The following is a 15,756-nucleotide window of genomic DNA, read 5'->3' as shown; positions in this document are numbered from 1 at the left end:
CTCCCTGCAGCATTGCCTGGGAGCCTGTCATAAGGAAGGAGGAGGCAGCCTTTGACACTACTGCTAAGCTGGCCCTGAGCCCCAACAGCCAAACCTCTGAGAGGACATGCTTTCAGGGCTCTTACAGAAGGCTTCCTTTTTTTCATACAAGGGTTTATATAGATGACCCGGGCAAAAGAAATAAAATGCATGTTGATGATGCAAGCTGTTAATTGTGGCAGCACAACACGGAAAACCTCATAACAATAGCTAACATGAAGAATTGCAGGGATAGTTCTGGAGCATTAGAAGGAACGTTTAGTGTCATGCTCCAGATTTTTTTAATCTCTCATATTAGGATGATTTCTATCAATTATTTTTTTAAATGACCTTGTTGTTATGGTGTCTGTCTGCTATGTGTTTTTGATCTTCCAATTCAGCCTCTTCTAAAATGTATTTTATACAGAAAAATATAATACAAGTCCAAAGGTTTGCAATGTTTCTTTTAAACCACTTTACAGAAATTCTTCACAAATCAATGAAACTAACTGAAATCTTGTATGAATATATTTTTTTTCTTCTAGTTCCTGATTCTGCACCAGAAAATATAACCTATAGGAACATTTCATCCATGGAAATTGAAGTATCATTTTTTCCACCGTCCATTCCCAATGGAATTATACAGATCTACACAATATATCTCAAGAGGACTAATGGGACTGAGCAAAAAGTTATAAACACTACTCTTCTGACATTACGTATTACAGGTCAGCATATAATGATCTGGAACTTATGGCAACTGTAAATTGTTCTGGGAAGTGTTCAACAGACAGATTGAGATAAATTAGTTCATTGGTTGGACGTGATCCTGCTTGTCCTTATATAAAGTTTTTTGCTGCCTGTCTGAGAAATAACCCACTGTGTAATGTGGTGAAATGGGCCATGAATGATATAAAGTCTAACGTATATCCATTCTATTTTAGATGTTTAAACTGCAAGGAACTTCAATAGATATCTTTGCAGATCTATCATTGTAATGAAGTAAACCCTCACATCACCAACATATCTTTCTGATCTTAATTTGGGTAAAAATACTGGACAAAAAATTCTGGATAAAAACCTTCCCTTTCCACTCACCTTTGCTTCTTTTTCTAAGTTCTGTCACTATTGCTGAGGCATGATGCAGCAGTTAATGCTGGGAGCTTAATATCTTAACCACTACATTTTCAGAGTACAATCAAGAACAAACTGAAAAGCATTCTAGGAATATGAAGTATAAACTGGTAATTAGAGCTTTGTCCCTGCTTTTGCAAAATACTTTGTGTTCAAACTTTCTTAATGCTTATTTCCATCTCTAATGACACAGGTCAGTGTAAGTGATAGGCCTACTCAGCACTTCAAAAATACTTATGGTCCATTAAAAAACTGATTTGTTCCACTGAATGGTTGGTTCATTGAATTATTCTTTTTTATTTAGATTTAAATAAATATACAGAATATACTGTAGAAGTGTCTGCTAGTACCAGAATGGGGGAGGGCCTTCGTAGTTCACCTCTGCATATACTGACTGATGAAGACGGTAAGTCAGAACAGAAGTTGCAATGTATTCTTGTCTGCCTGTATTCTTAAATTACTCTTACACTTCATGTCAGTTATGTTTAAGTCCTATGCACTTTTTTGGCAGTTATGTCTCTCTATTGCTATCTGTGTCAGTCTGTCTACACATGAACATACTTTATGCCTCTCTCTCTCTCTCTCTCTCTCTCCATCTATCAATATACTTACCAGTACAAGCAATGTGAAATGGCACAATTGCTGTGCATGGACATTTGGTCTTACCAATATCTTATGAATTTGAAGAATCTAAATTTACTCATAATATCATAATCTAAGACACTGCACAGTAGAATTAAATATTGTGTTTGGTTTTTCAGACACATGAGAGCTGAGGAAAGGGAAAATCAAGAAAAGGCAGCTTGAATGGTCCAGGGACATTTATGCGGATTTTTTTTCTTTGGTGATTTTTGTATTCTTCTAAACAGATGCGTGTACAGATACACGTAGATACATGTAGAATTATTCACATTATGAAAATGCTCAAAGTCCATAATCTGTAGCACTGGACTCCCAGAATGAGCAGGGGAGTGTTCTGCACTGCAGGCTGAGGACAGAACCCATTTGTTGCAACCCCTGCTAATTTGTACAGTAGGTCACAAATCAGCAGAGGAACCTTACAACTATTTATACTTTCAGTACACAATTTAGTTATAGGAAGTTATCCTTGGTCACCTCTATAGTTTCTGCAGGGAGAATCATGAAAATCAATTCGAAGCAAAAATCTTAAATTAGGTGCTGTGACACATTTTGGAAAAACCTATGTCTCTCTCTATCCATTGTTTAAAGAGGAAGTCTCTGAGAATCTATACTAAAGTGGCATTGACACAAATGTCCCTCCAGCCTTTCCTAGATTAAGTCTCTTTTCATGTTTTAGGAAACACTGATTTGCCTCAAATTCAGCTATTGATGATAATGGATCATTGCATATCTTCAAGATGTTGATGGGCTTACATTCACACTATGAGTAAAAAACATTTGCTCAAGAGTCACGTTGCTGGAGCAGACTGAAAACAGCTGATTTGGACAAATCTATCTTTTTCACAGAGTAATTTTATACAGAGCAATGTAGTTTCTATTCTTTAGCAAAAAAATATCCTCTGAAGAAGAATTGTAGAATGAACTAGACATGCCAAAAAGACATGACATTCACCGTATGACAGATCTTTTATTATATAGTCACTAAGGATAATATAAAAAATAAAACACTAAATACAGCTGTCAAAATTTTTATCTAGTAAATACAGACACTCACTAAATACAGTGAACCTTTGTTCATGAAAAATACAAAATATTTTTTCATAAATGTAAAGAGTTATAAAATCTTTATGCCAATTTTCGAGATAGTGAAAGAAGGAGCAAGAACTGAAAAACAACAATATTTATAATACACCACATGTTCCTTATTCACAGGAACACAGTGTTCCAAGGTTCAGACCAAATGTTTCATAGATTTGCTAATAGTTATGCTCATATTCTCCATTTTCATGCATGACTACAGCTATGACCTGAATTTTTAGTGCATGATGCTCTTTGGTTTAATTTGAGAAAAACAAAAGTAATTCTAATATTACTTCATAGTGATACATAGGTCCATGAATCAAGATGAAGAAAAATATTTATTTTTTAATAACATGCTAATACAAAGCAGTATCACTTATGCATACATGGGTATATTTTCCTCAGCAAAACTAATACAAATTTTAGAATGAAATCAAACATGGTCTAATATTTTTGTTTACTTACAATGTTTCCCCGCGCAGTCGTGGTATGGTGTCATGTAGAGGTCAACTTAAAATTAATTTTAAGGGTCTCAGTAAATGCCTGTCTTTTCATTTACCACTGTGATATGTTAAATGTATGAATGTGGTCCTTATTTGATGAGTGAATAAATTTTACTGCTGCTCAGTATCCCACAATTTTATTGTCTCTCAATGCTATGCTTATCCATTCTTCCACCTTTTGGTGCTTTGTATAATTCTTTACAGCACCTCTTCTTCCTCAGGGGAACTATTATGCTATATTTTACATGTGTTCATACTATAAAGCTTTCGCTTTTATTAGAATGGGGAAAAAATTTACAGCAATATACTTGGACAGTAGGGGAATCACTGTAACCTACCCATTACTCTGTTTTCTCATGAAGTGTTTTTTCCATTGAATCACAGAAACAGATGTTCTAACACCACCATGCAAAATCTTCTTTTATCATCTGTTAGAAAAAGGAAAAGAAGCTGCGCCTTAACATTAGCTGATGGATACTGTCCCAATGTGATACAAAGTTCACTTTCCATCACAAATAACTAAAAACCTATTTAAGGATGCTGCATATCCCATTGATCTTAACTGTTTAACAAGATGTTGTGTCCTTTTCTCTCATTTTATAGCTCCGAGTTCTCCTCCACAATCCCTCTCTGTAAAACAGTTGTTGGGTGTCACTGTGAAGTTGTCATGGAAACCTCCTTTGGAGCCAAATGGAATTATCCTCTATTACACAGTTTATGTCTGGTAAGATTTTCTGGAAGTAGTTCTGAGAATAAATATTAATCTGTAACCCATCAGGAATGTGGGGGTTTTCTTACACAATGTGTTGATTACATGTTTTTGGAGAACGAATATTCATTCAGCACTTACAATACTAGACTTTTGTATATACAAATTTAGAGTAGATGAAAATTGGGGTATTAAATATTTTGTAAGAATTTTCCAAAGGTTATATTATAGTAAATGAATTAGATTTTATACTAGAGCATGGTGACTATTTTCATTATATTCTGATTAGACCTACTGCAAGGCAAGGCACAAGCCCATGCTGAATTGTCAAGGAGATTTGAAATAGGCTTAAAACTGAAAAATATTGCCCCTTTTTATAAAAAGTGTGTAAGAGCCATGTTCAGAGTCTTTGTATGTGCTATCAGTTATGTCTACTGCTATATTTTGTATTTATTACATTCATAGCAAATGAGTATTTTTTAAAGATATTATTCATTTGCTGTGTTTTGGTTTTTTCTATCTTTTCTTTTTTTCCTATTTTTTCTCCATCATCCCTCCTGTGATATTTTTTCACCTCTAAAAAGGAATTTTGTCACTTTAAAACTTGCAGCTTCTGTCCTATTCTCTGTATAACATAGTTTGGCATCTCTTCAAAGATCTATCTATAACTTCTACTAGGATTGAAAATATTTTGTTATTGATAGCTTTTGATATATTATATTCACGCTGTACCATGTTATTGCCACTACTAAGGTGCAGGAAGTAAATATTGAAGTGCACCTTATAAGATGTGTACCAGATGTGCAAATCCACAGTTGTTATAAACACACTACTACTGAGCTTACATTTATTATTTTATTGTTACTTGGCAGTTTCAAGATAGGGTTTGGCCTCAGTTCCTACTGATTTTTTTTTTTTTAATTACAGGTTTAGTTAAGTTGGTGATAAAATGAACAGGAGTGAGCTCTTCTTCCCAGAAAAGTTAAATTTGTCTTCTCTTGTTACTTCTACTGTACTGGGAATGTCTGTTGCTCTTTAAGGACAAACCGCATTTAAATTAATGACTGTCCTTGAGCTAGAGAAGAGTTACTTCATGATAAGGGCTATGGTTTTGATTCAAGCTGTGTTCAAAGACTTGAGGTTATACAATTTTTCATCCTTATATTCTCTTATAACTTACCGCTTTTGTTATTATGACAAAGGATTTAGCAAGAATTATTTTTTAAAAATACCTCTTAATTGATCCGACTAAATATTTTACTTAAGTAACCATGTAACTTTTTGCAGTAGACCTTGTCCCTCTTAATTCCATATTCTCCTTACTCTCTCTTATTTGTCATACTGTGCCATATCTAAAATTAGAGGGGCTTTAGGTATCATGTTAAGACAAGGACATTGGAGAAAAACTCCCATTGCATTCAAAGGGGTCATAACTTCACTGCTTCCTTGAGGGGGAGGGAGGGGTGGAGGAAGGAGAGGAATTTTAAGTATTTAACAGAATTGTCTATATGATTCCATAAAATGCATTGCAGTGTGAGGTTTGACAAGATAAACTGCTGTGCCATACAGTTGCTACTTTTGGGAGGTATTCAATGTATTTTGGAGGAGATTGTTAATCCCAGTGCTTCTCAATAAAGCAGAATGATGAAGGTTACTACGGATGTTAAATAAACGTTCCTCCACTTCACTTAAATATTCTGCAACAGTTACAGAGAATTTGGTAACTTTTCTTTAACTAATCCAGAACAAGTATCTACAACTACTAGAATAGAAAGAGTAACATCTGGAATGTTTTCAGTGTTGTATTTAATGGTATTTGTCACAGGGCAAGGAGGTTTTGGGTGCTAGCAGGTAGTAAAGCCTGTGTACCTTGAATCTACAAACTCATACTGCCTAAGTCTGTAATTCTGGAGTATTAAAGGCATATTTACAAAATTGCCAAATTTTTACATAGCTGTTGTCCTTTGCCATTATCCTTTTCAGCAAACTTCTGTCAGATAATTATTGACTAGATCTACTTTGAGGTAAAGATTTTTAAGAAAATATGGTACCTGCCTTTGTCAACTGAAAGTATGCAATTTCTTAGAACCTCTGTTGCCTGCATTTCTGAAAGTTCTGATTTAAAACTTTTTATTATTTTTTCTTCAGTAAAATTCCTTGGCTTAGCTGATTCTGCTATGTACTTTCTTTCTCATTGTCTGCAGAGACTGCACTCACTTTGATCAGTGTTTTCTTATTTTTATGGCAATCTCATTTGTTTCTAAGCAGAAAATCATCTCTTGAAACACCTCAAACTTTTGTTCTTCTTCCTATGTCTGGTTGTTGAAATGTTTTTTGCCAACTAAGATGTTGTAAGAATGCAGCTTCTGGGAGCAGAAATGTTTGCAGCACTAAGCAGTGGATTTTCTTCTTACCTGAATTATAACCAGATATGTTTTTCCATGCTAAGAATATATTGGGCAAAGATCCAGGAAAAGATGTCTTTGTATAGAATTTGATAACTGCAGCTGCAACCTTTTGTATCTTTTTACAGACTATTAAAAGTGTCAGAAGTTTGGGAAAAATGTAAATTTTAACTTTCTCTGTTACCAAGAAAATTTCCCATGTCAAGTGACATTCAATTCCACTCAAAATCTGAAAGGGTTAGAAAGAATTTTTTTTTCATTCTCACACATTTTCTCATTCCAGTTGTTTTTATTTCAGATATATTAGATGGTGATCTTTGCTAATGGGACATTAATTCCTTATCAAAGGATGAAAAGTGGCCCATCTAATAATTTTGTATCACCTTTCCCTTTTTGGTTTCTTTTTTTTTTTTTTTTTTTTTGAATTAGAACCCATTTTCATTTGTGAAGAGTGCCATAGTGATTGCTGGAGCAAGATATTTGATTTTAGTTATCAAATAATCATCCCTGTGTGAAATTCTACTGGGGACGCAGAGCACCTACGCATACAGAAATCTTTACAGGAATGGAATGTTTGATAGTGGGATTTTTTCCTCCTATTTTTTCTTAAAAGATTGCATTAACTTTACAAGGAATAGCAGACTTTTTGAATTCAAGTTAGTTATTTCTCGTATCTTATTTTACTTTCTGATAACCATTTCATACCTATGCTAATACCAGCATTTTATTAATGTTACATCTTACAGTCTTTCTAGGCGGGTTTTGACCTTACTGGAGTTCCATTCTGATCCCCTGCTACATTCCACCAGAATTAACTCAGCACCAGCTAATTCCTGTTCCATATCATCTTCTATTATTCCATTTATAACTTCAGCCTTCTGACCAATTTCACAGAGTCACAGTAGGGCATGCTCCCTGCTATAATCTTTTTATATTTCGCTATTCCTGTCCAGAGAGACAGTTTAGTTATGCCCTACTGTGTCCTTCCCAAGGGTACCACATAAAAATTTCATAGGAGTTCATAGATGGAAATGCTCCTCCTTAATATTCCATACAATCATTGTCTTTGTTGATTTTTTTGTTGTTGTAATTTGCAAATATATTAATGTGGAGGTTTTGGGTGTTTTTTAAGAAACAACATTAGGAGCCCTCTTGTGATGCAAGGGTACAAAAGTGAGCTTTTCAATATAAAAGACAAAAAGAAAGATTAATATACTTGTATTTACCACAGTGTTGCGTTTTTCAATTTTATAACATACACTATAGTTGTATACATATGGAAACGGTGTGTGTATATTATTAATAAAATACTTTTTCTTCAGGAATAAAATGTCAAAAAGGAGTGTTAATGTAACAGAAACATCATTGGAGTTCACAGACCTAGAATATAACTATGAGTATAGTGCTTACCTAACAGCAAGTACAAGATTTGGAGATGGCAATATAAAAAGTGATACTATAACATTCAGAACTTCTGAAGGAGGTAAGTTTAAATATAGTATGAACCTCTATTTTCATTCAGCCTTATATTTCTCTCAGCCTTGTTTAAGCTAATAAAACCTATCATCTATAATTGGAGTATAGAGATGTAACTTCATGAAGTTCCATGTCAGCAAATTAGACATCCAAAGCTGTAAGTACAGGAAAAATTCTATACGAAAACACTATCTGTTTAAAAATGCAGCTAAATACAAATGTGTCTGAAAAAGTGTTTTAAAAATTCATTTACATATGCTTTTTTCCCTCATCATGTCCAAAAGCAGTTTTTATACCATAACCAGAAATACATTTAATTTGACATAGGATGCTGTCAAATCTATAGTGGATGTTTCTCAGGCACTAAAATGTACAAAAATCTTGAGGTACAACGCTTTAGGTATGCTAAAACTCAACATTTTTCCAGCACCAAGTGATCCACCGAAAGATGTTGCATACAGAAACCTTACTTCCACATCAATAATGCTATTCTGGTCTCCTCCCCAAAAACCCAATGGAAATATACTGTACTACTCAGTTTATTTCAAAAATAATTCAGGAATATTCATACAGGTAAGTTTATTTTTATATTCTTCTTTTGTAGAAGTCAATGAAATGTTCTAATAATTCATTAAAGATTAACTCAATTTTTCTAGCTACCAATATATGTTTTTTAATATTTCTTTTATCATTATGTAATTTTTTAACTTATAAAGACAGAAGCACATCTTGTAATCATGTTACATTGTGCATCTCATAGAGCATTCATCTAATTAAACATTAAAGCCAATACATTTTGTGTAATATTTTATTATGCAAGACTTATGTATACATGTATGCACACATACATTTAATACATATATCCTCTTAACATATGTAAAGGATAGACACAAGACCTATTACAATCATGTCACACCTTATGAGTGTTTATTTTAGTCTAATCTATCAATTTGAATAAATTTCTGTAACAGTTCTGGTTTTAGTTTTTAAATAATGTTTGTACAGACTTAAAAATAAGAAGTTAATGTGAAAGTAGGGAACATATTTTAATTTCATATTTTTCTTATTGTCAAAAGAAAATTACTGTTCAGTAGATTGATTCAAAGATATTGAGATTTTTATGTTAAAGCTTAAAGGACAAAATGTTATAAGTAACATTTTGGTGATCCACACATTTCCTTGTAGGATTTTTTGTTCTGTTTACTTTCATTCTTATTTATGCACCACACTTATTCATTGTGTATATAATTTTTCTGTTTTCTTTTCTATGAATATATTATGGTACAAAAATATAATAAGAGAAATAAGCTTTCCTTACACGTTTTTGATCACAAGTTTTACACATATGGAAGCAAAGAAAAAATATAAATTCATTAAGAAACTTATGCATGGAAAATAACCTCTACTGCATAACTTTATGCTCAAGATATGTCCAGGATGAGGTATACATGCATTTGAGAATAACTAGAAGAAATATTCACAAATATTACAAAAACCTGTGACTGAATAATTGCTAACATACTTCAGTGTTTACATTTCTCTGACTTCTGCGAAGCTGTGTGGTTGTCAGGCTCTGCATAGTTTCATATGCAAGCAAGATTGTGCCATGAATTCATATTCTGATATTAAAATCGGGGCTACAGTTCAGATGGCAGACTGTTTGCACAAACTGTGATAGCAACACCATTTTTTTTTAAAAATCCTTGGAGAAACCTTTATTTCAGTGCATTACATGAAGTAACCTATCCTATGAAGAACGTCTGCATTTATCTAATTCTTAGAAATCTCAGGAGATTTTAGAGGACCACTATGGACTTGGACTAGTCTTGCCTTTAGGAAGGTGGAAATCTGAGGTGAATGAGTAAGGTGAAACTGATACACTGAGAGCTAAAATCCCTCTGGATGGGCCCAAGACTCTGGAAATAAAGGAGGAAGATAGGGAAGATGAAGCAGAATAGTGTTGGTCCAGCCAGGTGAGGGTCCAGTTTCATTATCGTGTGATGTAGTTGGGCAGGGAAAAATGGTGGCACAAGTGGAAATTACCACTGCTCTGGCATACTATGTAGTGGATGGCAGAAAAGTGCTGACAGTAGCTCTACTTCTGTGTGTGGAAACTACCTTTTTCATCCTTTTAACTTTGATTTTTTATCCTATCCCTCTGCCACCAGAAGATAGGTTTCAGCTGCTGTTGCATCTGTCTCTTACTGCCCCTGGAATATGACCATAAATCTCTCAAATCATGATTGAATTTTAATCTGTCTGCTTCCCTTAACTTTTGCCCTTCACATCCTGTCCATTCACTGTTTACACATGACAACTACCATATCTACATTGCATTTCTGTCCTATACCTTGGAATTCCTGTGGATGCAGGACAGATTTCAAACAGATGAAAATAGGCAACTCATTTCTGTCAGATATTTTATATTTCTCTTTTTACAACAGAAAAATGCATGTGTGAATGTCAGTCTGATATGTGAATATATGTCATATACATATATGACATATACAGACAGTTGTGAGCTACATAAGTGTATTCAAACATGCAGCTTATGACCATCTGGAACTTAGAAATATAACCATGTATTTGTGAGTCTGTTGCTAAGTTTTTTATTGCACACATTTGGAAAGAAATAATCATCAGTTAGAACACTCTACATCGAGGTCACCATTCTGCTTTTGTTTATCCAAACTGTATTTTCAGTTTTAGAAATTATCTATGACAATTGAAAAAGGAGATGATCTTTTCATATTTCAGGGAACCCAGACTTCTCAGATGTGTGGTTGAAGGCAGCCAAACACTACCAGTCTTTAATCTGCTTCTTTGTCAGGAAATAATGTCAGGGGTCCAAGTCTTAAACCATGTCTTCTAGATGCCTGAAAAACCACCCTTGTTGAAGAATATCAAGAAAATTAACATATACCAATGCTGGCATAATCTGAAGTAGCCACAAAAGTCATACCAAAACTGGTGTTATTCTGTTGTCTCAATTTCTCCCTTATCACACATTCTCAAACTCCTCAGGAACATTAAAACCTAATTAATAAAAACCACAGAGTGTTAATATGATAAAACCAGGAAGTTAGTAACTGCAGAGTGAAGCATTTTGTTTAGGGGAAAAACCCCACAAACATAGCAAAACACCTGAGATTAAAAATGTGGTTTTCTCCTTGACATTATAAAGAAACTTGCAGGAAAACCAGTTTTTCTTTAAATAAGAAAATGTTATATACCTTCATAGGTCAGAAAAATAATGTATAGTTTCTTTGCTCTATAGGTCTACATGAAAAATCATGCTGCAGTTGCCCAGCCAGAAGGCTGGGGATGCTCAGACCTAGCTTCAGAACCAGAACAGCAGAAGGAAATATTTAGTGATGGAGATTGGATTTGAGGATTTTGGTAGATGAGTGGGCTGTTTCTATGGGGATTCTGATAGGTTGTAAAAGAAAATGTGTCAGAGAGGGAGGAATGACTGGTAGGCAAGTAGAAGAAACCATTATATACACAGGGCCAACACTTCTGCCGACATAGGTCTAGGGAAAATGCTACCTTTTGGTATATGTTTGCTGTTGTGTTCTAGTGCAGTAAAGATATAGCATGTATGCTGACAAAGAACACTTCATATGCAGATGACATGACACTGAACCTTTTCTTCACATCACTTCTCTGTGACACTGCTTTCACTGTTTGCAATAGCAGCTTTGCACGTTTTGCTCCACAATGCCTTGCCTGCTGCTTGAAGCAATCACACTGCCCACATTCTCAGTCTTATTGAGGAAAAAAGTCAAAAAATCTATGGAAGTAATTATCTCATAGCTGAATACTGATCTGTGAAAGATATCCTTGACTTGAATAAACTCTTTTATTCAATTTCTATGTACTTGTGTTTTGATTAGCAAGAAAGTGGGAAAGGTGCTAATTATGAATATAAAATTATGCTTGGATAAAGTTCCCCAGTGTAGGAATTTCAGTACAGATGACAATTGTCCTACTCTGCCAGGGGAACCAGGAGCTAAGTACTGAAAAAATTTACAACCCTTTCAAGCAACTGAACATCAAAACCCAAATCATCCAATGTCTACTTCAAGCCAATTGAAGTGACCATGACTGGATACAGTTCAGAGTGAAATTCAACTTGGATTACCCTTGGGATGCAGAAAAAGGGATGCAAACAATGTGCTATATTAACAATCAAACATTTTCTTTCACCAGTATGACCACAGCAGGGATAAAAAGGGGAACTTCCCAAAAATACACTGCAAATACATGGCCTCAGAATGGTGCAGCACACAAAAAGGAAATATCTTCGCTTAGGTTGCTACTGCAACAATGTGCATTATGCTCCTTGAAGGATGGCTTGGATTAGCCCTCACAGTGTCACCACTCTCATCTGATTGCCAGAGTCCCGAATGTGATCCTCTGACTCAAAACAAGAGTCAGATGAACCTAAAAAAGAAAGCAGAAGAGGGGAAAAAGGTTAACAGTGAAGAACAGCAGCACTGCATTTTCTGTGTGCAACTAATTACAGTTTTATGCCACTGGAAATATCTGCTGCTTCCTGAAGAATATACTGCATTCTGCTGACACTTTCATGGCCTGTGTGTATTGCTTACACTTAGCTGCTTTTAATAATCTGATACTTTGCTATGTCAAAACTTCTTTCATGTATGGATGAAGAAAGGGACTGAGGAAGAATTTCTTCAGCTGTAGCCAAAGATCCTAAGCTGTTTGCTTTCATCTGGAGCCACAGTTAATTGTAAAACTTCCTATAGTGTTCTATCCCCAGGGTACAATTAGTACAAGTTTTGTCTTTTCTCAGTTTGTACCCACACAGTTCTTCCTGCTCACTGTTACTCCTAATTATGTGTTCCTTTTTTTTTCTAATATTTTGTCATATCAGAAGTTTGAGATAATCCCTGTTCCTTGGGCTCTTCACAGTAAAGGAACTCTCTCTTAAAATAGTTTTTGTTGAACCAACAAAACCCTGTTGTTATAATGTTCACGTTGGTTCACTAAGTCCTTAACTGCCAGACAGCTGGCTAAATTGTAAAGGTATGCTTTTTAAACTAAGAGTTGAATTTTCAGCTGTTCGTACCAATAAACTCCCATTAAATCTAGAATCAAAATTTGATGTGGTACCCTTGACATTTTTACCTTGAAAACTCAGATAATTATGTAAGGTCTTATTAAAAAAAATCTGATTGTTAGATATTGTTATTATAAATTATTAATTATTTCTCATTACAGTATCTAATAATAATAACAACAGGATGGTATTAGAATGCTTCTTCTGGGCTAGATGATATTTTCTGTCCGATTGTGCTTAAGCATCAGAAAGTTTAATTAAATACCTTAGAATTCTATTTTCTGTTTCCCGTATCTTAAGCTATGCAAGTGTAATGCAAAGCTCTTCACAGCCTTTTCAGTTAGTTATGAAGACAGTGCGAGATTCAAACTACTTTTAGAAGAAAATCATATATTAAGGTGGAATGTTTTTGTATTGTGACTGATATTGATTTAACCTAATCATTCAGACAAAACTAATGGTGTGCTTTAAGTCAGTTAATAAGACTGGATATAGAAACTTATACTACCAATTCATGCAGCTTCTGTTCTGCATTCTAAACAAAGGTTTAAATTTTCATTGCCAAACAAACTATTTACTTATTTATATTATCTAAGTACTGGTGACTGTAGGCAAAACTAGGTCTTCAGATATTAGCATGAAAATCACTGAATGAGAGTGTGACTTCTTGTTTTCTGCAAAAATAAAATGATCTTGTCTGTACAAAAAATTGGCGAAGTGTTGCATTAGATGTATAATTGATATGTATTGGTGACAGAGATCAAAATTGGATACTGGACTATCAATTTGCACAGTACTGACTCAACTGTGTGGTAGAGCATATTACAGTGACTTCTTCAGTAGAAACTTTCCTCATGGGAAATATAACCCATTTTTTAGTATGCAGTTTCAGCATTCCTCTGTTCTTATGTGATATTTCTGAATTTTAATACTCAAACATTACTGTTGCATTTTTCTGCTTTAGTAAGTCTTCTCTCATAGCCTCTCTCTTTTAGAAAAGAATTTAGTTGAAAGCTAGCTTTGATTTTAAAGAGGTGGGGGTTGTAGATAAGATCTAACACCAAAAATAGGAAGCAGGCCAAATAACTGGAATGTGTACTAGTCAATTCATCAGGGTGTTGGGCGAAATCCAGTATCCCCTGAAAATATTGCTATGTAGAAAAATTAGGACTTTGATCCTGAGGAGTGCTGCCCATGCCATCTGCTCAATGGGGCAATGTGACTGCCACAGAGGAATAATACTGACACTCTCAATCAGGAGCAAAAATTTGACTTCCTGCACAATGCTGGAGCTGAATATGCTCATGGGCTACATAACCTCTCAACAGTTTTCAAATCATGAACCAAATTGTGTTGGATCATCTAAATTAGATTCCCATAATGAGGTGGGTGATTCAACACATTCAGTTATGAGGTAAAGCTGACCTTACATAAATAATCTGATTTATATTTTTTCTTTTCCTTTTCCCAAAGAGTTGATTCTAAACAGGAATAGCTTTCTTGGAGGGGCTGATCTAAAGCACTAACCTGCTGATACAGTCACAATTTTAGTGATATTTTAGTATTGTGCAAAGGAAAATGGAATTAGATTCTGGTGCAATCCTTTCATTAGCAAGTAACTGAACAAAGGAAAATTTTCTGTTGATGTCTTGAGTTTAACATGGTCCACTGGGTATAGACATTTGCATTAGAGATAACAGCATGTTTTTATTGGAAGGGACAACTAACAAAAGGAACAGTTTATGAAGTGGTGCAGTAACATCTCTGCTGCTGGAAGTTTTAAATTCAAAATCTACTCTCATAAAAAAAGAATAAAGTGAGAGAAGTCCTTTGATTTGCTTCATGATGATCAGGCAAGGCAGTAACATGTATGATCATTTAATCTATGAGCAATTAGTGGATGGTACATTCTTGATGCAATATGGATAAACACATTGTAATATTACAGATTTAATCTGTGAATTGGCATTCAACAACTACAAAGAATAGGGGGAGTCATTACATACTCTATGTACTTACAAGGAGTAACAATAGAAGTCAAAGTGTAGATTTATGTCTCCTGAAAGCTATGGTAAATCATATCTGGTGGTGGTGATGGTGACAGCTAAATGGGGAACTAGAAAGAGAAATCAATGAATAAATAACATTTTCAATGGCAATGAATAAACAACATTTTCAATGGCAACATTATCCTTTTTTTTTCCCTTTAGAATTTCACAGCTTATGGTAATGACAGCAACATCAGTATGCCCCCGTTTGTAGTTCTGGATGACTTGGCAAAATACAGCCATTATATTTTATGGTTAACTGCAAGTACAGCTTTTGGAGATGGAAACAAAACCAGTGAAAAAATAGATGTGTATACAGATCAGGATAGTAAGTTAATAACTTTTTTAACACTCAGTGTATATCAGTGCTTACATTTATTAAACATTCTCTAACTTGAAAATTATTTTACTGTTATGATGCCAATGTAAAAAAACCCAAACAAAACAGTAAGTGTGGTTTTCAATGCTGCAGTATTTTTTTTTCAAAGAAGGCATTTTGATCTGAGTCTTTACTTTGTAATACTAAGAATGTAGTTCACAAGCAATAAAAATATTGTCTTAAACAATCATTAATAAATTTTTCTTAAAAAAATTTAACATAAATGATTATTCATATATGCCTCCAAAGTATTTTATTTTTGATATTGAAACATAA

At 34.3% G+C, this 15,756-nt stretch overlaps 1 protein-coding gene across 1 annotated transcript in view; it reads left to right on the top strand.

Moving 5' to 3' along the window:
• Window positions 1-15,756, top strand: part of PTPRQ (protein tyrosine phosphatase receptor type Q) — a 107,210-nt gene that overhangs the window by 27,550 nt on the left and 63,904 nt on the right. Inside the window, exons 17-22 of the mRNA XM_025895953.2 lie at window positions 564-746; window positions 1,457-1,558; window positions 3,981-4,101; window positions 7,814-7,974; window positions 8,395-8,540; window positions 15,264-15,429. Of these exons, the coding sequence (XP_025751738.2) occupies window positions 564-746; window positions 1,457-1,558; window positions 3,981-4,101; window positions 7,814-7,974; window positions 8,395-8,540; window positions 15,264-15,429 (879 nt within the window). The remainder of the gene's footprint in view (window positions 1-563; window positions 747-1,456; window positions 1,559-3,980; window positions 4,102-7,813; window positions 7,975-8,394; window positions 8,541-15,263; window positions 15,430-15,756) is intronic.

Source organism: Manacus vitellinus, unplaced genomic scaffold (genome assembly GCF_001715985.3).
Source record: "Manacus vitellinus isolate BGI_N305 unplaced genomic scaffold, ASM171598v3 scaffold_5_pilon, whole genome shotgun sequence".
Lineage (NCBI taxonomy): Eukaryota > Metazoa > Chordata > Aves > Passeriformes > Pipridae > Manacus > Manacus vitellinus.
Note: the sequence above shows the minus strand (reverse complement) of the source record. Positions and strands in the feature narration are given on the sequence as shown.